The sequence below is a fragment of the Taudactylus pleione genome, unplaced genomic scaffold (assembly GCF_031769625.1).
Source record: "Taudactylus pleione unplaced genomic scaffold, aTauple2 ptg000203l, whole genome shotgun sequence".
Classification (NCBI taxonomy): Eukaryota; Metazoa; Chordata; class Amphibia; order Anura; family Myobatrachidae; genus Taudactylus; species Taudactylus pleione.
In genome coordinates, this window is record NW_028284605.1 from 608,765 (window position 1) to 632,437 (window position 23,673).

General features: G+C 40.2%; 1 protein-coding gene across 1 annotated transcript in view; it reads right to left on the reverse strand.

The window, feature by feature from the left end:
* LOC148518028 (seizure protein 6-like) overlaps window positions 1-9,561 on the reverse strand; it is a 597,080-nt gene extending 587,519 nt beyond the window's left edge. Inside the window, exon 1 of the mRNA XM_088477790.1 lies at window positions 9,268-9,561. Coding sequence (XP_088333916.1) covers window positions 9,268-9,319 — 52 coding nt within the window. The 5' untranslated portion in view covers window positions 9,320-9,561. The remainder of the gene's footprint in view (window positions 1-9,267) is intronic.
* Between the last annotated feature and the right edge of the window lie 14,112 nt (window positions 9,562-23,673).

Below are 23,673 nucleotides of genomic sequence, written 5' to 3' on the forward strand. Positions count from 1 at the left end.
GCTATATTTCTTCTATTGCTACTTTGCATTACTTTCTTCTTCCTCCATCCTACACTCCTCTTCTATCCCTCTCTTCTGTACGTTACATCTTACAGTACCTGCGTTTCCTATCCCTCTCCTATTCCAATATTCTTACAATCATTGCCTACAGTATCTTTCTCCTCTTCATTATGCTTTCTATCTCTTTCTGTTTTTTCTCCCCTTTCCAATACTGTGCCTCTTCTATTCCATACCTGTCCTATTTCTACCTTCGTCTTCCTTTTTATTGAGCTCCTTTTGTATCCTTTACTTCTCATATTTTATTCTTCAACTCTTATCCCTCTGTGTTCTTCTTATCAGTCTCCTCTCCTTTTCCTCTCTTTCCTATACATTGTTTATCTATTCTTTTTTCCTATCTCACTCCTGTTCTACTCTCCCTATCCCTCTCCTTTCCTTTCCCTCTCTTCAATTATTCTCCTTTCTGGTTTTCTGTACTACTCCTATCTCATTCCTCCACTGCCTTAGACCATTCCTGTAATATTCCTTAATTATGCTTATTCCTCCTTACCTATCTCTCTTCTATTGTATTCATATTCTTGCCTCTCACTCTTCTATTCCTCTTATTTTCTACTTCTACAGTATATTCTATTCCTCTCTATACCTATCTATCTATCTATCTATCTATCTATCTATCTATCTATCTATCTATCTATCTATCTATCTATCTATCTATCTATCTATCTATCTCATCTTCTATTCCTATACTCTCCAATTCATATTCATTCTTGCCCTATAGGAGTCCTCTCTTCCTCTATATTTCATCCTTATACTCTTTTTGAGTAATCATCTTGGATGTTTTGCCTCTAGATACCACTAAGTGATAGACATGGACCCCATACATTAACATAAGAGACTGCTATGGGCAAAGCAAGGTAAGTAAAATTACAGGGCCCAGTTACCATGAGTATGTTTATTGAAGAGAAATGTTGCTACAAATTAACTCCTTTCTCCCTGGCCACTAAATGCAGTTACACTTGTTTTACAGCAATCCACAGTCATATCTGAAGGATTTTTATTCACAAACCTTCATTGTTTTTAGCCAAATGCTTTTACTTTCACGTTATACTTCCCTCTGCTGGCTGAGAAAACTGCACACAGAGAATCTCAGCCTGATCTGCTGCCTCAGTGAGGTAAGACCTTTCATCAATAACCAAATTTTGCCAACTCTGACAATTCCTTTCACTGTCAAAAAGTTATTGTGGCGGAAAGCTTTAGAATCAGCTTTCCTAACAGTGATTAGAAGGCTTTCTATATGGATGTTGAACAGCTCTTGTAGCCAGTGAGGCGGCAGGTTTTTTTTTCATACCGTTGCTGCTCTTTTCTGTATTTATTAGTTCACCCTGTCACCATGCTCATTAGGAAGCCCAGAGTCCATCCATCAAAGCATGCTGCAATAGGTAATATGTAACATTACAGACAGGGAGTTTAGGCAAAACAGTCAGCAGCCAAACAAATTCCTTATTTCATACTCTACCTGAGAACACATTGTTACTTGTACATGAAACTTTATACTGCTGAAATGTTAGCGGTCACTTTTCGTCAGCACCTTAAACACTCTGGGTAACATGAAATGAAACACATCTGTTTACATGTAAGACTGAGAGACATTAACATTTCCTGAAAATAACTCAGTGATGCATTTTCGGATCAAGGTCTAATGTTTGATTCCTACCATGATAAAAATGTGAATAGCACAAAGGGCCTCATTCAGAGATGCCCGCTAACTGCACGCAATGCCGATATGCACGCAGTTGGCCGATGTTTGAAGTACTGCCCATGCAAGTGAGTCATATTTGTCTACTCTCCAGAATTGGTCGGGAGCCTCCTCAAAATTGGGTGTCACTCCCGGCCTCCTGGAAGAGTAGGCACGTCTCCCGGCCAGCGCCGCCCGCAACCCCCGCCGGCGTCCGCACCTAACGTTGATAACTGGCCGGTCCGGGGGCAGCTGATGATGCAATTCACGCTGAATCACGTCATCGTGGCCCCGCCCCCGGAAACACAATGCCGGTAATCTCGGCATTGTGTACCGGGGTGAAGCAGCGATGATGCAATCACGCTGCCACGCCCTGCCATGCCCTCAAAACATTGACATTTCCTGCCATGCCCTCAAAACATTGACATTTGATCACACTGCACATGGATCATGATGGTGACGCAGAACAAATTTGGATGCAAGAGCTGTGAATTTCAATGGGCTTTCCTGGGAGGTAAAAGGGGGGGTGATTTGTCAGACACGGGCGTGTTGCTGACAGCTACTGCATCTAAAGATTCAGTAGCGCTGGCACATGACGCCATGTTCAGACAGAGATATTGCACCTGACATAGGGCTGTTGCAAGCTTTGATGTGCGACGCATTAGCCCCACTACAGGTGGGTACCTCAGTATGCTCAGAATCAGTCCCCTAGCTGTGGAAAAAGATACATCTGCATGCACCTCTGACTTAGGCCCAAAGGGTTGTAAATTGGATGTCCTACTGGACTTAGAACTCTAGTGGCACCTCAGACACATTTAATTGGTGACTTGCTCAGCCTTAAAGCTAGGCTTATTGATTAGATGTGTACTTAGAGAATAGAGTATAGGAGTATAGGCCCATGTTATTCTGACCATTAAAATTCTCTCCAATCTGTGCCTGTTTGGCTACTGGGCTATTGTGTAATTTACAGCTTGTAAAAACGTTTTTTTTTTTTGGAGAAGGAATAATATATATATTTTCCAGGTGTTAAAGATATATTTTTAATGCTTTTATTTTTATTCATGTTATCCATCAATTTCGTGTTTTCTGTTTATTTAGCCCATCATGATTTTTATTGCATTCCAGGTGCATTAGGCAAGTACTATACAGGTCTCTGTATCAGTAATTTAAGCTATGAATGCCACATGTTAACATTGCAATATAAAGAAAAAGCATTAAAGAGAAAGCAGAGCTAAATATATACAGAAAAAAATGGGTATTCAGTCTGACACATAAAATATTATATTATATAAATCAGAAGATCTATTACTACACATGTGGATGGTATTGCACAGCTGCAGGGAAATGGCTGTGCAATACTGTGCAACTAAAATGCAAATGCAGGAAATAGACACCGCCTGCATGCAGCTGCGACCGCTGCTACGGGTAACCATCGCAACCATTGGTCAACGGAAGCTTACTCAGCCTGGCTTTTAGAACCCCTCTGCCGAGTCCAGGAAGTCTGGGCTCGGCATGCATACAAAACAATCATGGTCGTTGCCCCTGCTCCACCCCCCCAAATGCCACAGCATGTCAAACATGCTGCAGCTACAGTAAGGGGGACTGCGAGCGATCACGCAGGAACCATTCTGCACATGCACAGAACAAGTCCTTCAACTGCGCAGTCCATAAACCATCGTATTTGTACATAAGCCAATGGGTTTGCATTCCAATCAGGCCCATAATCTTTATAACGAAGGGTAATTGTTCTTTGTAGTCCACCAAGGGAGGCCTTAGCCCAAGAACTTTGTGCCCACTTTCCCTTTTTTGCACCTTCGAGTAATACTTGATCAGCTCCTTGGTATTACAGCACAGGTTAACACCATTGGTTTGGGATTTTAGATGATTTTGCATCGGTTTTGCAATCCAATCATTTATTAAAGACAAAAACAAAAAAAATGTCCAAATGACCAACTTTAGAACACTTTAGAACATCAGAATAACAGTCAATTTTTTAACAAAGACAAGATTAGGATTTACAGATTTACTAATGGTTGGTTTTAAAACTGACCAAAAACCAACCATAAAACGATGACAAACTCGCCCAAACAATAGACATGCCTGTGGTGAGTTTGGGAGAAGCACTGCACAGATCACTATGATCTGAGCAGGCTACATTAGTGTAAAAATTACAGAAATAGTTGAAAAAATTTATAAAAGGGTTAGGTCCCCCACCAAATCCATAATCAGCCCTGGACCTCTGAGCCTGGTCTGGTATTGGAAACATGGATAAAAAATGGAATGGGGCTCCCTATATTTTCCAATAACCAGCACCAGTTATGGATTTGGAGGGGGAGGACCCAGACATTTTTTAATCATAGTGATCTGTGCAGTGTTTCTCCCAAACTCACCTGCCAGAGGCAGGTATATTGTTTGAGCTGCAAATACACCAGGGAAAACCTCCTGATTTCAACATCCAAATGTAATTAAAGTTGAAACCCAACAGATAGTAAATAGATATTTTTTAGACAGCAATACACTATCTATACCTGTAATTTTTTGGGTTACAACCAAAACCGAATGATAGTAAACTTAGCACCATCTTTACTTTGTACTGTGGTTTTATGAACTTATTTTGTTAGTTTTATTGAGTTTGTTTGTATAGTCATTTTGTATATATAATGGCTGACCACTAACTGAGTAAAATGAAACCCCAGGGCAGTAACTAAAATAAATAAAAAGATGGGTAGTTAGGAAGAATTTTGCATAATGGATAATAACTCAGGGTCAAGGCATTATACTGTAGATAGAGTAACAGAAGGAAATAGTCAAGAGAACTGACAGTTGACCAGTATTCTAGGGTGGACAGTCATACACCAAAGGGTCAAAACCAAAACAAGTAGTCAAGCAGGCAGGCCAGAGGAAAAAACTGTTTGAAGAAACGTGTGGTGTCCATTTGTACCAGCAATAGGCCTACTGTAGGCATGTTAGCACTTTAGCAGGGAAACCAAACAGCATGCATTCCAAGCCATACTGACAAACCAGCCCTAGGCCAATCTGCATGGGGCTGTAATCCCTAGGGATCACAACATTACTGCTGGGTTGTGGGTGAAGCCACTCTGATTGGTTAGGAGTGGACAGTACCTTATGTAGATTTAGATATTTCTAACCTAAATTAGTGGCTTTTCCCACACTCTGACCAATCAGAGTTTGATTAGAGTAACAGGTGTAGAGCTTTAGCATCGTCTGACCTGCCCCTTCCACTTCAGGCTCCCATTTTGTGTTATTCCATCTGCAAGTGTCCTTAGGATTCGAACACTAGCAGATGCTGCAGACTGCTGCAGGTAACACATGATGTCACTCGGTAGAGACAGTGGTCAATGCTGCTATTGGATACCTACTGTATAAGTTGTTGGTTATTGCCACTATTATAGCACTTAATGCTGTGTTATCACTGAACGCTGCCTTTCTCCACCTAGAACTGATTTTTTTAACCGAATGCTGAAAATATACAAAATCAAAAGTTTTTACAATACACAACTCTAGGGTGACAAATAAAACAAAATCACATACAGTATATATTTCTAGAGTAAATGTTTTATATTATCTACAGATATAAATATGCTTTTATCTTAGCACTAGTCCTAACATTACCCCAAATCCTTAATTTGAAACTAACCAAAACGTACTGTAGCTCCAAGCACAACATTTGCCCAAGGTCTGATGTAAATTTAGCAGTGAATTAAATCCAGAATTAAATCACTCAGATTATATTTCTTCAAGTTTTTAAATGTTATCTGTACAACTGGAAAATTAAATAAATATATTTTGTTTGTTTTTGCTCCAGCAAAACATATATCTAAGTTTATAATACAGCTGCATTTATCTCTAGTGATAAAATGACCCATTAGTGTAATCTTTAAGATGGACCCTTTAAGGACTTTAAAACAGCCATAAAAAGCATATAAATAAAATAAACAGTACAGGGACAACATTGAAATCATCAAAGGCCATTAGAGTAGCACTACAAAATAATCTACATACAGTACACCAAATAATATGTCAATCAAATGCTGCCTAACTGACAGGTACTTTTCTAAGAAGGTAATCAAATTTTCTTATGTCAATTTTGCAGTGTTAAATGACTGTTGAAGTAAACAGAGGTGACACAGAAATGCTAATTTATCAAAATTACCATATCTTAGGTGTGTGAATTGCAGCACATGTCCAAATTTGTACCAAATTTTTAGACTTTCATAAATGTCTTCTAAACATATCTTTTGGAATCAGGTTCAATCACACATAATTCATTTTTCTCGGCAAGAAAATTCTACAGTAGCTCATACACTTTAAATAAATCCCATATCAGGGATTGAAAATGGCATACATAGTGTAATATTTGACTTTCCAGATCTTCTATCTACGACAGGCATATTAATGATATAGTACATTGTGAAACATCACATTTTTCATCACTACACTTTGCAAGAGTGCAAAGCATGTCCCTATATGTCAGTCTACTTTGCAGGTTAAGGGGTATGTAGAGTTTTACAAGAATACCAAATAGATTTTAAGAAATCAAAAAGTCACAATAAAAATTCTTTATAATGATCTGGCCTGAACTTTTATTCCTAAAGAACCAAATATTTCAGGGTACATTCACACAAGACTAAATAATTTATGTTTGTGCTTTGAGTTTCTAATCCATCTGCAAATAAGGTGTGATGTTTCACATCAATGTATAAAAAGAGTTTTAAGAAGCTATTTTACCTCCAGTTTCTTTAATAAGTTAAACACTTTTGTAAGGTGAAACATTAATTAAAAAAAAGGCAGCTAAGCCGCAACCTGGGCTCATATAGTGATAAGGTGTATTCGCCAGGGACTTAGCCAGCACTATTTGTAATGACTCAATGGTATGCAGTGGCTTTTGACAGGTTTGATACATTACAATATTAGTAACACAATATGCGGCCATACTACGGCATTTCATAAATTTGCAACACTACAGCAACAAGCAAAAGTTATGGGACAACATTTTGTCTCTTCTTCAGGTCTGACCAGAAATCAATATTTTGGCCTAAAACGTAGCTGCTAATTATTGCACTACTGCCACTAATAAATATGGATATCTAAACTTGAATAAAATAAGACAATGTATCAGACTTAAATTAACATATCATATCCAATTGCCTTAAAAAAGGTAATGCAAGTATAACAATAACTACTTGCAACTACTTAATCATATGTGGAACATTTTGAATGTTCTAAAGAAATAAAATTCTAATTAAGAAAAAATAAAGGATTTTGCAGTTCCTGCACATAAATAAAAATTCTCCCAGTTATAGTTTTGGGCTAAACATACCTTTGAATTTCATTAGGTATATTGTACCATGTTTGCACTACAATGTCACTTTATTAAAGAGATCTGTTTGTGACAAGTTTGAAAAAAGTTATTCATATAGGAATATGAAACATTGACCATCAACAGTTTTAACAGTAATGTTTTTTAAAACGGAATCATCCAACGATATAAACACTACAGTATATACACTGGTTTATGTGCATGAGTGTGTTAATTTACACTATGCAATGCTTGCTTGTCCCAACAAAGTCTTCCAAATACTTTCGGCAATAGCTGATCAGATATTTTTAAAGTGGCTTTCAAATCTTGTCATGTTTTAGGAAATTCTATTACGCTGGCTTCCTGTTTATTGGTTTAACAAATATGCCCAGCATTCTTTCTGAAAATTGTTTTGCTCTGTGTTCATAATCAGCTTTCCAAGCTCAGCTGGCAGAGAGACCGATAAATTACACACAACTGATACTCTGACTGACAACTGTTTTCTTGCGTTATTACATTTTTAGAAGGACACTAATTTCATATTTGCTTTGAAGGATGTTTTTTAAATGAGTTGCAGTACATGACAAAAAAAGCAAAAGCATTTAACTTTAATGAAAAAAGGAAGACACCACACTTGAATATTAACATGCGGAACCAAAACCAAATAATCTTAAGAGACAGCCATTCCAAATCAAACTGTATTTCTGAGTCTGGCCTGGTCCAAAATGAAACAGCTGAAATATATCACATCACAGCTTCTTTCAGTCACAGCTAAAGTTGCAGTGCTTGCCTGTCAAGTCATATTTTTGCAAGAGCTTCCAAAGAAAGAACATAAGCATCTGCACTGAAGGGAGCCTAACCATGCAGGACAGAAGGCACTAGCAGTCACAAATCATGATTTACACTTTTCACTTTAAAGAATGTCATTCAAAATAGAGATATGAAGTTGTTTCATTCTCAACAAAGAACAATGTGATATATTAGTAGCAGCAAAAGTCCCATAGATCTTTATTCTTAAACAAAATTAGTGTATCAACCTCTTACTTCCCCTTTAACAGAGCAATCACGCTACAGTTTGCAAATTATTAGGTTACTTACTTCTCTCCATCTGCAACACATTTAATTTTTCTCAGTACACAGAATTAAATAGGTATGTATTCACAGTTAGGTATGAGGAATTTTGACCAAAAGTAGATTTATGTTGACCCCTCACTGTCTAAACAGCTGAAGTTTTTAAGAGCACTCAGTTACAGTACTTTCTGACTGTAGCCCCATAGTTGGTAACTTGGACCACTGATTCTCAAACAACAATATAAGAAGTTTTTAATCTAAGTCTGTGTCTACAGTGTTCCTAAGTCAATATGTGTAAGAGAACATGTGTGGCACCTAAAGTGTAAAGTCAACTGATAATGTGTAATAGTGTGTAGTGTAACGTGCAATGTAATAGTGACCCCTCATGCCCCAAGTGATGACATAAACGTCCTCATGCTTCCTTTTGAAACTCTTCTCAAACTTTGGCAGCAGAGTCTTTAGGAGGTGCTTTTAATTATTTCCATCTTAACTAATTGTCTCCATTAAACAGATGTTCTCTTGGGAAATCCCATAAAAAAAGATTAGAAAACAGGATGTAATATTTCACAAATGAGGTAAATCATTTGCCAATAACTTAATTAATTGTGCACCAGAGTGGGAGCAGAGTTCATTGTTGAAACGAATTGCAGCATAAAAATTCTATTATTTCAAGGCAAATGATTAAATGGCATTTCATTTCCAACAAAATGAGATTATCGAAAAGAAGTAATTATGAGATACCCCAGGCACTTTAGTTTTAGAATAGACATATCTGTCAAGGACATATTCATCCACTGGAATCCAATTTTTCATTTTAATCTTAGGGTGAACTACTGAAAGGCATTAGTGAAGCATGTTTATAGAAGTATAGCAATAATTAAGCGTGGTAGGAATAAATAAACTTGAGTTGACTTCATCACACATTTCTGTACATAAAGAAACCAGTATGTCCTACTATTCGAGAAAATAGTGACTTATAAGGTTAAATAATTAAAATATAAGCATTAGAACCCTCTGTAATTAAATTGACCTCTGTTAAGAAAAAGCAGCGTGGTCTTGAAACAATGACAAATTGAAAGGTGACTTCATAAGCATAATTCAGCAGCAAAAAAATGAAAAATGAAACGACTGAGGGAGTCCTTACCTTGAGAATGGATATGCACCATAGCTGTTAATATAAAGCACACAGCATACATGTTTTTAGGATAATCTCCTTATTACTCGGAGCAGTCTCTTTATACAGCCTCTTCTCTTCTACCTTCTGTGTTTGTATGTGTGTGTGTGGTTTTTCCTAATACTTTGGAAGCAGGAACATACACTGATCACGCTGTGGAAAGGAGCTGCATTGAAAGAAGCACCCGGTGCCTGAAGTGATGGGTGAAGAGGGAAGGGAGAAAGCAATTACCCAAATAAAATAGAACAGGAAGAAATAGCTTGTTGTGGCTCTTCTGACTGGTGTAATTGCAATCAGCTGTAGTGAGGAGAAGCTTACATTTCACTGCTTGCTGCTGGGAGACGATTGCCTGCCTGCATCTATATTTCCAAGCACCTAGAAAGCTTTCAGCACCGCGGACAGCGCCTAGTGTCTGCTCTAGGAATAGCTTTAACTGGCGAGGTGCTGGAATGGACAGCTCCTACATTGCCAGCCAATGGGAAGCAGCAGCAGCAGCAGCACCACCACCAGTGTTCTGCCTCATTAATCTCCCAGAGAACATGCTTAGGACTTGGCAGAATACAATGTGTTAACGGGTACAATTATTATAACTCGCTGCTCCATGCATCCTACATTTACATCATTGCGCATAGTTTGCAGCCTTGTTAAGGCTTTTTGAGATGATTATTACTATCAGAACTCTATTGCTATTTAGTCCTCCTTTATAGTGACATAAATAACAATCAACAGAGCTATGAAATGTGAACACTTCTCTTATACCCGGTAAAGGGAACATAGTATTTTTTTTATTATTGCACTTATAGAATGTAGGAGTTAAGAATTTAGAAATTATTGGCCATTTACTCCCCCAATACAAGCACTTAATAGGTTAGCAACTTTCAAGCTTATCCATGTTGAAGTGCAAATCAGTCAATCCCATGTGTTTTGGATTTTTACACTAGTTGTACAGGTATATTTACCAAAGTGTGGATTTTTAGAAGTGGAGATGTTGCCCATAGCAACCAATCAGATTCTACTTAACATTTAACTAGCACCTTCTAGAAGCTAATAGCTAGAATCTGATTGGTTGTTATGGGAAACATCTCCACTTCTAAAAACCCGCACTTTAGTAAATTTACCCCAAGATGTCAAGTCAGGGCTATCCGTATGGAGCATCCTGAGCAGGACTGAAAAACAATGGCTGTTCTAAATCGCAATGAACAGCGATACATCTTGGACTGACAGAGTTCCTCCACAACTGACTTAAGAGCTTCTAGTGTAGAAAGTAACACATCAATCGCTAGAAAATTTACATAGAAGATAAAATATTTAGGAATGAGTATTGTTACCAGAATATGTTACCATCAATATTTATCTGCTGTAAGATTTCCCATCTAAAGTCCTCCACTGAATACAGCACTCTGCAAGATGTATTTGAAACTATATCTAATGTGTGTTTATGCATATTTATGTTTTCCTGAGCCAAGTTAATTTTTCTCCCTTGAAACACTCATCATACTTCTTACAAACCTTTTATGAGATTCAAGATTTCCTGGTATGTGCTCTGCCCCCTCCCTCTCCTTAAAGCTCATGGGATTTCCAAGGCTACTCAGTTTAATTAAAATAACTGCATCGTGTTAATTGATGTGACAAGGAACATCAACAGAAATATCCAATAAAGACAGACACAATTTTGTACATCAGTTGTTAGTCAATGAAATGACAATGTGCAAATGAATATAAAAGCTACCTAGTCAATAGAATAGTAAGACTACTAGAAAGATAAAAAATAACTCTATGTGCCTATAATCATAAGGGGCCTGGGTACGATCACTTCAAAGGCTGTTGGAGTGTACAACAACTCAGTGGTTGATATATTTGTTCTGTATTTCAGATTCACTGGATAATGAAGATGGCTTTTGAGCACACAAAGGACAATAAATGACTACTTTGCACTCAATAAATGCCAAGGCTCCAGGCAGCTGCATCAGCACCAAACTGTGCTAGAAAAAAAAAGCTTAATTATCATTATATTATAGTTAAAAGCTTGTGGCAGTGTTATTTAAACGAATAATTTCTCACACATCAAGCCTCCAGAAATAAAAAAAGAAGCTTACTGCCAATCTATTTTCAAAGTATTGTATTTTTCTCAAGGTAGAACATTTCAGGTGTTTATTCTCTAATGTTTTAGATTGCCATGGTATGGTGATAAATCTGGCTCTGGTAATATCCGTGGTGTCCATTCAAATAATTGTAATTTGTTTTTATTTATTTTATTGAAGTCTTAATACATTTTCATCAAGCCCATGCGCTGGTTGCTGTATCTCGCAATATGACAGTCTTGGCAATAAAGCTAGCTGCTGCTTACCCGATTTCCTGTGTAATAGAACATAATGAATCACCTAAAGGTAATGAATCATACTCCAAAATGATGCTTATCTTTGTTATCCACATTGTAATGTAGAACTGCCTTCGCTGAGTGAAAGGTAGTTACTCCAATGTTAAGGATAATTAAATTCTATTTTCAGAAACTTTGTGACTTTTTCTTTTCTTGCAGACACTGCTGGTTATAGAATGAATATGACTTACACAATCTTGGGCAGTACCAAAACAAGTTTCTACTATCCTAAGGTTTGTTAAGACGGCTTATAGTCATTCAAATGAAAGAGGTGTGCTTGTTTTATCCTATTGTGTGACTATTGGATTCAAGCTTCAATCTTTGGCCAGACAACTAAAATCTTAAATACATACTTATTTAATACACTTTACCTTAGTACAGAAGTAATACTACCCTTCAGCTGTATATTCATTTAACAAACATTTGGAAATGGAGTGCACAATTCCATATTATATCTGAAAACATTAAGAATGTTAGTCCTTAAAAGTGCTAGATGCATTTACTGTTAAAGCACATACTTTCTCATTTTCATCAATAGGAGAAAATATTTACTGTACTTTTCAAGCAAATTCATCCTATATACCTAAATATGTATTATAAACAAAACCTGCTGTACACATCCATAAAAGTCATTGGAAGGGTGTTGTGTCTGTGTTTTTAAACACTGTGATCAATACATAGGTTTTTCTGGTATGGTTGTTTGTTTTAGTTCTCTACAATTTCACACTTTGTACAATATTTTCCTCATCAATATGTGGAAAATTGTCCAGATGTATGGGTTTGCATTATGTTCAGTGCTCTAAGTGCAGGGGGATGCACACTTTAATGAATACTGTTAAACAAAATGAAAAGTTAATGAATAAAGCAGTCACATGTCTGAAAGGGAAATTGTCTCTTGTGTGATGAATTTGGATCATTTAAGCATTAATAAAAATTTCATGAAAAACGTTCCCTGAAAGTAAAATCTGTAGTAGTTGAGTTCCTGTACTTTGGAGAAAGAATGAACAGAGATATAGTATATCATGTAGTCTGAAATTTAGGCATGATGAAAGGGGAATTTAGGTAACTTGTAATTGGTTATGACTTGTATTGCAAACAATTATGTAGGCAGACTGATATCGGGATTACAGTAAAAGGAACATTGTCATCAATGTCCATTAATTAATTTTGGTCACCCATTCAGTTCTCTTTAAAGGATATTGCTGTTTAATAGACTTTGAGCCAAAATCCACTATATTGAACGGTAATTAAGTGAAATTTGCATATTGTTCCATTATATACACAAAACGTTGTTGTGTCTTCAAACTTGCGGATCTAGAACTCAGGGCCTGATTCAGAGCCGGACGCTATTTGCACTCGCTCGTTCAGAAAAAGGGGCCGGCTATTTAAATTGAGCGCTTGCTCTTTGCGGTCTGTTGACGTCTCTATGTCTGAGCGAGCGAACGAAACATGCGCTCGCTATTTTGTAAAGACGCCCCCTGGCCGCTCGCATCCTACATCATCTCCACTATTTATTAGATTAATCAAGTACATTGAAAGGCGTCTGAACTGCTCGCAGTGCTTGTGGTTGGATTTTCCTACCGCAATCATGCGAACAGTTCAGGCTAAGAGACAACCAAGTGACGTGGCCGATGACGCTGCTTTGTTAATTATGCACACCCTTAAAATGCCCGTTTTGACCGTTTGGCACGCCTGCGTTCGGATCTCCACTCCCCGTTTTCAAGCACCTTCCCCTCTTACTACCCACAAACGCCTCATCCTGTCACTCAAATTAGCAGGCACTCGCTATTTTGTGAGCGCTCGATTTCCGACCACACTGACTGGTTGGCGCATGCACATTACGATCCATATGCATGCGCAGATGTGCGAACATCATTCAGAGTGAACGAGTGGCCGCTTACGAGCGGCTCTGAATCAGGCCCTCAGTTTCATTTGTGAATTCTGAGTTCTCTTATCCTGAAAACTGTTTTACACAGCCTAAGTCACAAAGTACATGATATATTATGGCTTTACTGTACTTGTGGTGTTTTACTGATTAGTAGCATTATATTAGTCTTTAAAGTTTTCAGCTTCTTGTTTACTTTATATTCTCAACAAAACAATATGTATGTTTATATAATCTTCTTCTTATCCGTAGAAAGAATTTTTAGATTATACAGTTATCATATATACCAAACACCATCCCATAGGCAATTTTATAGAGATTTATGCATAAGCTTTCGGTATGATATTAGAGCTGGATTTACTCTATATCCTTAGTCTTGAGCTTCTCATGTAGAGCAGTGAGATCATATTTAGTTATGAAGACTCTATACTATTTTTTTTTGTATATTTTAGAAAATAAGAATAAAATCCAACTTTTTTCAATAAATACTTAATTGTGGTATTTTGGAATTCAGAAATTATTATTATTTTCTCAAGTTTCTCTTTTCTCCACTCTTATATAACCCTCCACACCTCCCCCGGCCCACCTGCATCTGGAAAGTTTATAACTAATTGAATGGCTTCTGTTGATGTGATGAAGATGTATCAGAAATGATTATTTCAATACTATACTTTATTTTCATTAGTATGTCTAATTATTTTCCAAGTCATCATCATGGGTCTTTTTCTGAGTTAGGTTAAAGAGCAAAAAAAAGAAAGACCATGTTGCACAGATAGGGCAGATTTAAATTGTGCAGAAATGTATTGTCCTACTATAGCTTAACTCTAAATTTCAATTCATGCAAATGTTCATGATATGCAAAAGCAGCCAGCATTTTCCCTGCAATAAATACATTTATTTGCACCCCTTGCATTGCTACATAGTTTGCATGGTTGCATGGCTTGCACTTTTTTTGCACTTTCACCTAGCTCTGAAAGGTCCAGTGTATTATAATCACCCATTTTTACACTATATTTTTGTAATTGTATATTATTGATGTCAAAGTTGTAATCGGAGACCAGTTTTCTGGCAGCATTAAAAAAGCTGTTATACTATACACTTTGAAAGCTAACCAAAGCCCCTTATATGGATATTAAGAACCTATGTACCATCCATTTACAACAAGACAATATGATGGCATATGAGAAAATGTTTTGTGCATGCTTTGGTTTGCACTAAAGATAGCTAGTTATACCCATATCTTTGTTAGCAGTCATTTTACATTTATGCGACCACTAGAAAAACATTCAACCTGGTGCTTTGTGCTTTTATATTCTCACACAACGCCTCAATCTAGATTAACCACATAATATTTGTTCTCTAAATATTTTGTTCAATAAAACAAGGATCTTTTCATTTTCAAGTGATGAAGTTTTTCAAAAAATTTGCTACGGTTACACCCTACATACTTTCTGAAATATTTATGGTCATTTGGACACCAAGGAGCTGATGCAGAGTGTGTCTTGCGCATTTTGCTTTCCACATGCTCTGAAACCAAAGGGCTTATGTAAAAGGTTGTGAGTTGCAGATGCTGTGAGAACTCCTGTGAGTCTTTAACCTAGCTGGATTTGACTTTCAAATGATTGCCGCTTTAAAAATACGGGCAGACTCGCAGGAGTTCCCTCAGTGGCTGCAGTTCGCAACCTTTTACAAAAGCCCCGTAGTGAACACAACTCTGAGTGATATAGAGTCAGACACATCTCAGTTGCATCTCCACTTGCAACTGAAGCAGGGTGACTGGCCTGTAACTGTGCATACTCACAGGGTTGTACTGGCCCACAGGGGTACAGGGGAAATCCCCGGTGGGCCCCACTGACTGAGGGCCTCCTTCCATCCTCTTGGGGTGAGTTTCTAGATTGTGCACTTGCATTATATGTCAAAAATGTGGTGCTTAGTTTGTTTCTATGGAAACTACATATAATTAGCCCTCCTGATAATCAAAGTAGGCATTCCTGACACACCCTTGTCCTGTTCTTTATAAAGGGGCCCTGTGTTTTGCATGCTGATTATATCCTATCGAATGGTTAGCCAAGTCCCTCTGTGGTGGCTGGCCAAACCCCCTCTGGAGACTGGCCACACCTCTCAAACATGGGCCCCTACCACTGCATGCCCTGGTGGCCCTTCATGACCCAGTCCGACACTGCATACTCATGTAGGCTCAGAGAAGGTGTGTTAATGGAATTGTGGGCTATACAGCATTATGGGTACTGGTAAATGCGCCTGTCTTCAGAGAAGTGTGTGCACCACAAATAGAGCTGGCATAAGTGTGCTAGTGAGTATATACATGTATAACTAAGCATGCTGGCGAATATTCACATTTTGGGCCTTGTTCATAAATGGATGCAGTACCAATGTTTATGCAGTTGAGCTATGATTTTTGCTACTGCACATGTACGACAACTAAAGAATCCCTTACTGCACGTGCATGAAACAAAGTGTCCTGTGCCATTCGCACTTGCGTACGGCATCGCTAACACTTGAGAAGGGGTTTGCAAGCCCTGGGCATTTCAGAGTGGAGACTGGGAGGTGATCTAGAGTGATTGCAAAAAGACTGTTTCATGGGTGTGTGATGAGAGTGTCATGGGCATGTCTGAGAACGCTGCTGCATTCTCAATCGCAGATTCATAGCTCCACAGGCCATGTGTAGTTGGATTTGAGGAGAATAGTTAGAGTAGAGTAGACCCTAGGCTACCACAAATGTCGATGATGCCACCGTTGTGTTGAAATTGGAGTGTTTACAATCTCCATTGCAAATGCTCAGATTACGGAGCCTGAAAGTGAACATTTCAACACTCTTACATCTCACCATCGTGCATAAAGGGAGAGATTAGCTTTTGCATATTCGCGCAACAGCTATTGCGAGAGCGACTGTGAGCTTAATTGCATAACCAACCATCTCTAAATCAGCTCCTTAGGTCCATGCATGCAATGAGGGAGCAATTACAGCTGATTTGCATTCAACTCAGCATAAGTCCCTAGGTCAGAGATTAGTTCTGCTGGTGTCTATGTAAATCTCCACCCATGTAGAGATCCTCACTGTAGGCATACCTCTTTTTCTGTTAAGTGTGGTCATTCCTACACTGGTATTACCAGTATTATCTCAATACTGGAACCTGATTGCCTCCATACAGTTTAGTAATATAGAGCAGATAGCACTATTCAAAGTACACTGCTTTGTGTATTAAGGAACATCATTGGCTGTACATTGGTCGCGCCATTGAACATTGCACCAGCCCTATGGAAGTGCAGAATGTCCGTCTGCACATGGCAGCTAAATTCAGTGCAAATATGGCAAAAGCTACATTCGCTGACTGCGATACACCTGCGCCTGGCTAGCCACATGCCTGTCACCATTCAGGAACACCCACTGAAATTGTCTCTATCTGCATCCAAATTTGTTCTGTGGCTTTCGGCAGTAACAATCAGCACATATGTAACAGACGCATGCACATACTGAAAACATTGGCCGTTTGTCTGAAAAGTTTAACTGTGTGATGACTATTAATCAGCAGTACTGAGGGCCTGATTCAGAGATAAATGCTAATGTAATCGCACCTGCGATGTTGCACTGAATGCAGCTGCGAAAATATGGTAATGTTTCCAAAGCTTACCCAAGCATATGGATGCCCACTGCTACCCTCTCATATTGGTCCAATGTCACACACCAGCACAAACATCCGTAACATCAATGCAGATCGGGCGGCCATGCAGCATATGAGGCTAGTCTGACCTGTCTCAAACACAGCATCTTTTCTGACATGCAGACAGCTCTCATGGTGCGAAAGAAATTGCAATGGCTAATTTATGTTTATGCCCATGAAATGGTGTTTAAACTAGAGATGAGCGGGCTCAGGGCCTACTTCAGTAGTGCACGCAAGTGCACTGCAGAACACAGATTCCTGATGATCGGGAATCTGCGCAGGCGCATGACCAGTTCTACGCATGTGCAGAACGGGCCTGCGATCCCGCACGCAGACTGCCAGCCAGTGATTGACAGTCTGCTGGCATTTGAGGGCGGGAAGGGGAAGGCGATGGCCTCCGTTTCCTAAAACAGAGATGTGTCGCCACCTTTGGGGGGGGAGGGAAGAGGCCAGGATCTCCATCGGCTGATGGAGATTTCCTAGGCCTCTTGCTCTAAACTGCAGCGGCCGGCTACAGGACCCCATGGGTCATGCAGCCGGCCGATGGTCCGCAGAGTATCGATGCTGCATTGGACAACGCAGCTCGGATACGTAATGCAGCAGAAGGCGTGATGCCTCCTGTGTATTACCATAATTGCAAGAATCGCAATTGCAAAGCTGCCTGCATGCATACATCATATCTATAGCATGCGCGCAGCTTTGCAATTGTGGTCCTTGCTAAATCAGGCCTTGTTCTCAGAGAACTGAGCCCACCCAAACTTCCGGGATTGGGGGGATCCAAAACACAGCTCGGTTCTCCATGTCTGCCCCGGATGGATATCCGAGGCAAAACCACGAGATTCCGCTGTCTGGTTTTGCCTCGGACGCCAATTTCATAGGTCCCATTGAAATCAATGGGCTGACCGCTGATTGGCTGAGAGAGCTGCTTGTCACGGCTCTCAGTTAAACAGCGCTTCCCCATAGAATTCAATGGGGCAGACACATGAAAGATGGCAGCCCCCACTGCACTGAGGGCACGCCGCCTGCACTTGCCGACACCGCCGGCACTCCCACCGCCGACTCCACTGGCACCCCTGCACTGAGATTACTGCTGGCACCCCTGCACTGAGATTACTGCTGGCACCCCTGCACTGAGGACACCGTCAGCACCCCCACACTGCCAACACCACCGGCACCCTTGCTCTGCCAACATTGTTGGCACCCCTGCACTGCCAACACCACTGGCACCCCCTGCAATGTGGACACTGCCAACACCTCCCCACACTGAGGACACTGGTGGCAACACTGCGCTGCCAACACCACTAGCAACCCCGCACTGAGAACACAGCTGACACCCCCAGCACTGAGGATACCGCCGGCACATTAAGTGCACTATTGGTGTATCCAACTCACACTGTATCCAACCTACACTGTCACCTGCACTGTATCCAATCTGCACTGTATCCAACCCACACTGTATCCGACCTGCACTGTATCCATCCCACACTGTATCCGACCTGCACTGTATCCAACCCACACTGTATCCGACCTGCACTGTATCCAACCCACACTGTATGCGACCTGCACTGTATCCAACCCACACTGTATCCAACTCACACTGTATCCAACCTACACTGTCACCTGCACTGTATCCAATCTGCACTGTATCCAACCCACACTGTATCCAACCTGCACTGTATCCAACCCACACTGTATCCGACCTGCACTGTATCCAACCCACACTGAATCCGACCTGCACTGTATCCAACCCACACTGTATCCGACCTGCACTGTAAACCGCACTGTATCCAACCTGCACTGTAAACCGCACTGTATCCAACCTGCACTGTAAACCGCACTGTATCCAACCTGCACTGTATCCGCACCGCATGGTTAGGTAGATTTTGGGAAACTTTACATGGGCACAGGGTGCCAGTCATCAGTGGCCCAGCTCCCCCAGGAGGGAAGTACAGATTGGGCACTGAGAATAGGCATGTGCTGGGGGCATGTGCACTTGTGTAGGGGGCATTCATGTCTGTTGTTGCTATTTACACATGTTTAGGGATTTTTTCTTTGCTGCTTGCTAACTACGGCTACTTTTGTTTTGAGCAAGGATATTCCATGCACAGTTTTTAGTAAATTTCTGTGTTGCATTGTTTTTTATTGATAGTACTTGCTCATTAGTTTGATTGGTTATTGCTAATACATTAATCATTTGCTAAACATTTTTAAACAGAATTAACTGCCATGTGTTTGTGCCGCTGCTCTGTTGCTTACTTTAGGCAGCCAGCTGACTGCAGCCTTTGGCCTATAGTGGTGAAAAGTAGTGAAAACAATATTGTGACCAATTCCAAAACACATGAGGGTGATTTTACAAAGCCAGAACCAAAACTAAAACACAAAGGTTAATCCAGATCTATAACCAAAACGGGGGTCAGTGCACATCTCTAGAATAAATGTTCAAACACGTCTGCGTTTGCTTAGTCACCCCCCTTTACCTCCCTCGAATGCTGACTACCTCTCACTCACTTTGCGAATGCATCCTCTCTGTATGCTTAATCACAAAACAATCGATTTGCGTGTGCAGTGCAGATTACACGCATGCGCAATGGCAAACAATCACTGAATCTGCATAAATATCACCATTGTGTACATCTCTGAATCAGGCCCTGAGTTAACTGTATTGAACCTCCCAGTATCGATCATTGAATTGAAGGGATGGCTTACAGTGGGAATTTTTCCATGGGTGACAATCTGTATTAAATTGCCACGGTATGTAATTCATATCCATATACTGTATATGGTAAAATATGGTATTTTCTGCATATTGGTTATAAAATGTTGAATATATTTGAAACATAGGAAAATTCTATAGGATATGGAAACGTCCCCTTTTACGCTGTTATGTATGTGCTGTTTTTTATTATATTGTTTCTGAAACTGTATATAACAATGAGATGCCTTTTCTCAGTTCCATCACCTCTCATTATGTGCAATACAAATGACCTAGAACAAAATGTGAGCAGCATATTCAAACACTGGGCCAAATATAATAGGGTGAGAGTGTAATAAACTCTCACATTGGTCGAGTTTTATCATCAAAATGGGAAAATATCTGGAGGAGAGTTTTTTAGTCTAAAAACATGCAAGTTTGAATTTAAAAGGTGTGAGAGTTTTCTGCTAAATGCTCACATTTTCTAAACTCTCACCCTATTACATTTGGCCCAATATGTGACTCTTCACTGGAATTAGAATAAATAAGCAGTCTTCAATCTTTATTCTTCTTGTCATTTTGTACTGGGGTAGGCAAGCATCAGAATGCTAGTACTTCGCTGTTATTATCTTTGGACCTGATTCAGCTTTGGGAATAGAGTAAGATATAGCAAGAAACTGTGCATCATGGTAAAACCATGTTGCACTGCAGGTGGGACATATTTAAAATGTGCAGAGAAATTTAGATTTGGGAGGGGTGTGTCCAGACTGACATCTAAATTGCAGTGTAAAAAATAAAGCTGTCCAGTATTTGTGGGCTACAGTACATGCAAAAGCAGCCTGTGTTTACCCCACATGCAAAGAAAAGTATATATTTGCACCCCTTGCACTGCAACATGGTTTGTCCAGGTTCACAGTTACAGTATTTGCTATATCGTACTCTGGGCCTGATTCAGAGACGGACGCTCTGACCAGAGCGCTCGCTCTGAATCAGGGCCCTCCTACATGAAAATGGAGCGGCCTTATGGACGCTCGCATAGCTGTGGGTGACCACCCACAGCTATAGCGAGCGTCCATGATGATGGTCGCGATGGTCCCATGGGAACGCCTCCGTCTGGCAGCCACGCCCCCGGCACGCCCACCAAAGGGGGCATGCTGTCAATCAACATCGACAGCACGCCCCCCTTTGGTGTGAGACCCGGAGCGACGGCTACCCCGTCGCTAGCCGGGTCTCGCGCATGCGCACGACGGAGCTCCCTCCATCATGCGCATGCGCAGTAGGGCACCATCGACCCACTTGCGAGCGTCCTGCGTCCGTGAGCGTGTCTGAATCAGGCCCTCTATTCCCAAAGCTGAATCAGGCCCTTTATCCTTTTATGCAACATTTCTACATTTTTACTGTTTTATTTGTACTTGCCCACATACACAGGTCAGCCATTACATTAAAACCACCTGCCTAATATATGTAGGTCCCCCTCATGCCGCCAAAATAGATCTGACCTGTCAAGGCAAAAACTCCACAAGACTCTAAAGGTATCTTGTGGTATCTGGCACTAAGACATTAGCAGCAGATCCTTTAAGTCCTGTAAATTGCGAGGTGAGGCCTCCATGGCTCAGTCTAGTTTTTCCAGTATGCACACCCAGCCATCCATATGATGTAAAAGAAAACATGGCCACCTTCGTCTATTGCTCCATAGTCTAGTTCTGTTGCTTATGTGCCCATTGTAAGTGATTTTGGCGGAGGACAGGGGTCAGCATGGGCACTCTGACTGGTGTGTGGTTATGCAGTCTCATATACAGCAAGTTGCGATGCACTGTTTATTCTGACACCATTCTATCATTGGACCTCATTCAGAGTCGGTCGTAAGCCTAACAATCGAGAATCAGAAAAAGAAAACAATCGCACGGCCTGGCGATCGCAACAAAAGTGACGCCCATACATGAACAAAGCACCTCCTCTAGCTAACGAGTGATAGCAGCTAGCAATCGAGTCAATCGTTGTCAGTCGTTGTCAGTCGCTGTATGTTAATTTTCTTCTGATGGTTGCGGCCGCTTATGTTGTGTGCAAATTACATAAAAAATTAACAAAAAATGCATAGAATAAGCCATCCCCATGAAATATATTTATTCTTATTATTCTCTAATGCAAACGCAACTGAATCAATTACAAGCCAATTAGCAATGTTATTAGCAACAACAAACGATTATTAGCTGCTTGCATTGTGTGGCACAAAATAGAAACATCAAACATAACATCAGTCACATTCGATAGTATCGCTTGTATTCTGGTGTTTGAGAGAGCACATACCCAACCTCATGGTACGACCAGCCAGGCCTCTAACCTACTCGCAGAGTGACGTTTTACTACTTCCGGCCTTCTATGTTGGTCGTAGCAGGAAATTTATGTACGCCCCTAAAACGCCCTGAAAACGGTGAGGAACGCCTGCGTTTTTAGACCACCACCCCCGTCAGCACCCACAAACAGCCTTTCATGTCAATCAACTCCTGGAAGCCGCTTCCTGCTCGTAAGCCATACGATCGACAGCATTTTGTATCGCAAGGTCTCATACACACATGCGCACAACTAACCGTATGCATGCGTGGTTTGGAAACATCGGATGCGTACGACCGAGCGGCCGCTTACGACCGACTCTGAATGAGGTCCATAGTGAGCATTAACTTTTTCCACAATTTGTGCTATAGTAGGTCTTCTGTGGGATAAGCCAGATAGACTATCCTTTGCACCCCATGCGCATCAATGAGCCTTGGGCACCCATGACCCTGTAACCGATTCTCTGGTTGTCCTTCCTTGAACCACTGTTGGTAGGTACTAATCACTGTATATTGGGAACACCCCACAAAACCTGCTGTTTGGATATGCTCTGATCCACTCATCTAGACCATCACAATTTGGCCCTTGTTATTGTCGCTCAGATCTATAAATTTGCCCATCTTTCCTGCTTCCAACACAACACTGTCTAATATCCCACCCCTTATCAGGTGCCATTGTAATGAGATACACAATGTTATCCACTTCACCTGTCAGTGGTTTTAATGTTATGTCTGATCAGTATATAAATGAACTTTTCACTGTGAAGTAATCCCAATTGTTGTTGAGTGGTTTTGGCATGTCTTGTGATGTTTTCTAAACTGGTGGTTTTCTGCCAGTTTGGCCTTTAGTAAATATGGCAGAAGGAAAAAACACCAGGCAGAAAAACAAAACCTGTAAATGTATTGGAAACACAACAGTGACAGCAAATAAACACAAACTAAGCATGATTAGGTTGATGCATGTATTTGTAGCTAGGACTATTGTAGATTTTTACAGTTGAACCAAAGAAGAATTTTTCGGGATCTTTAAGTGAGCAGCTGTGTACATATTTATGTCAGTGAATTAATTCCCTAAAATTTTCGGATCCATGGTTCATTCGAATATGGCCTTAAACTGTGTGTTTTTGTGTATCACACTTTCATTAGAAGGAACAGATTTCTCTTAATGAAGGTGAAAATAACCAGAAACGTGGTAAGAATTGAACTACAAATAATGCACAGGAAGTCTCTGAGTGCCAGTTTTGTGAAACCATGTTATCATCTCTATGATTCACTGGACATTGATACTTGTAAACGCAATGGTATTTAACCAGAGAGACTCACATGACTATGCCGGCTGACTCACAGGAATAGGAGCCAGGGGAGTTTCGTAAGTTTATGAAAACCTTTCTCAATGGAGCACAAAATGATTA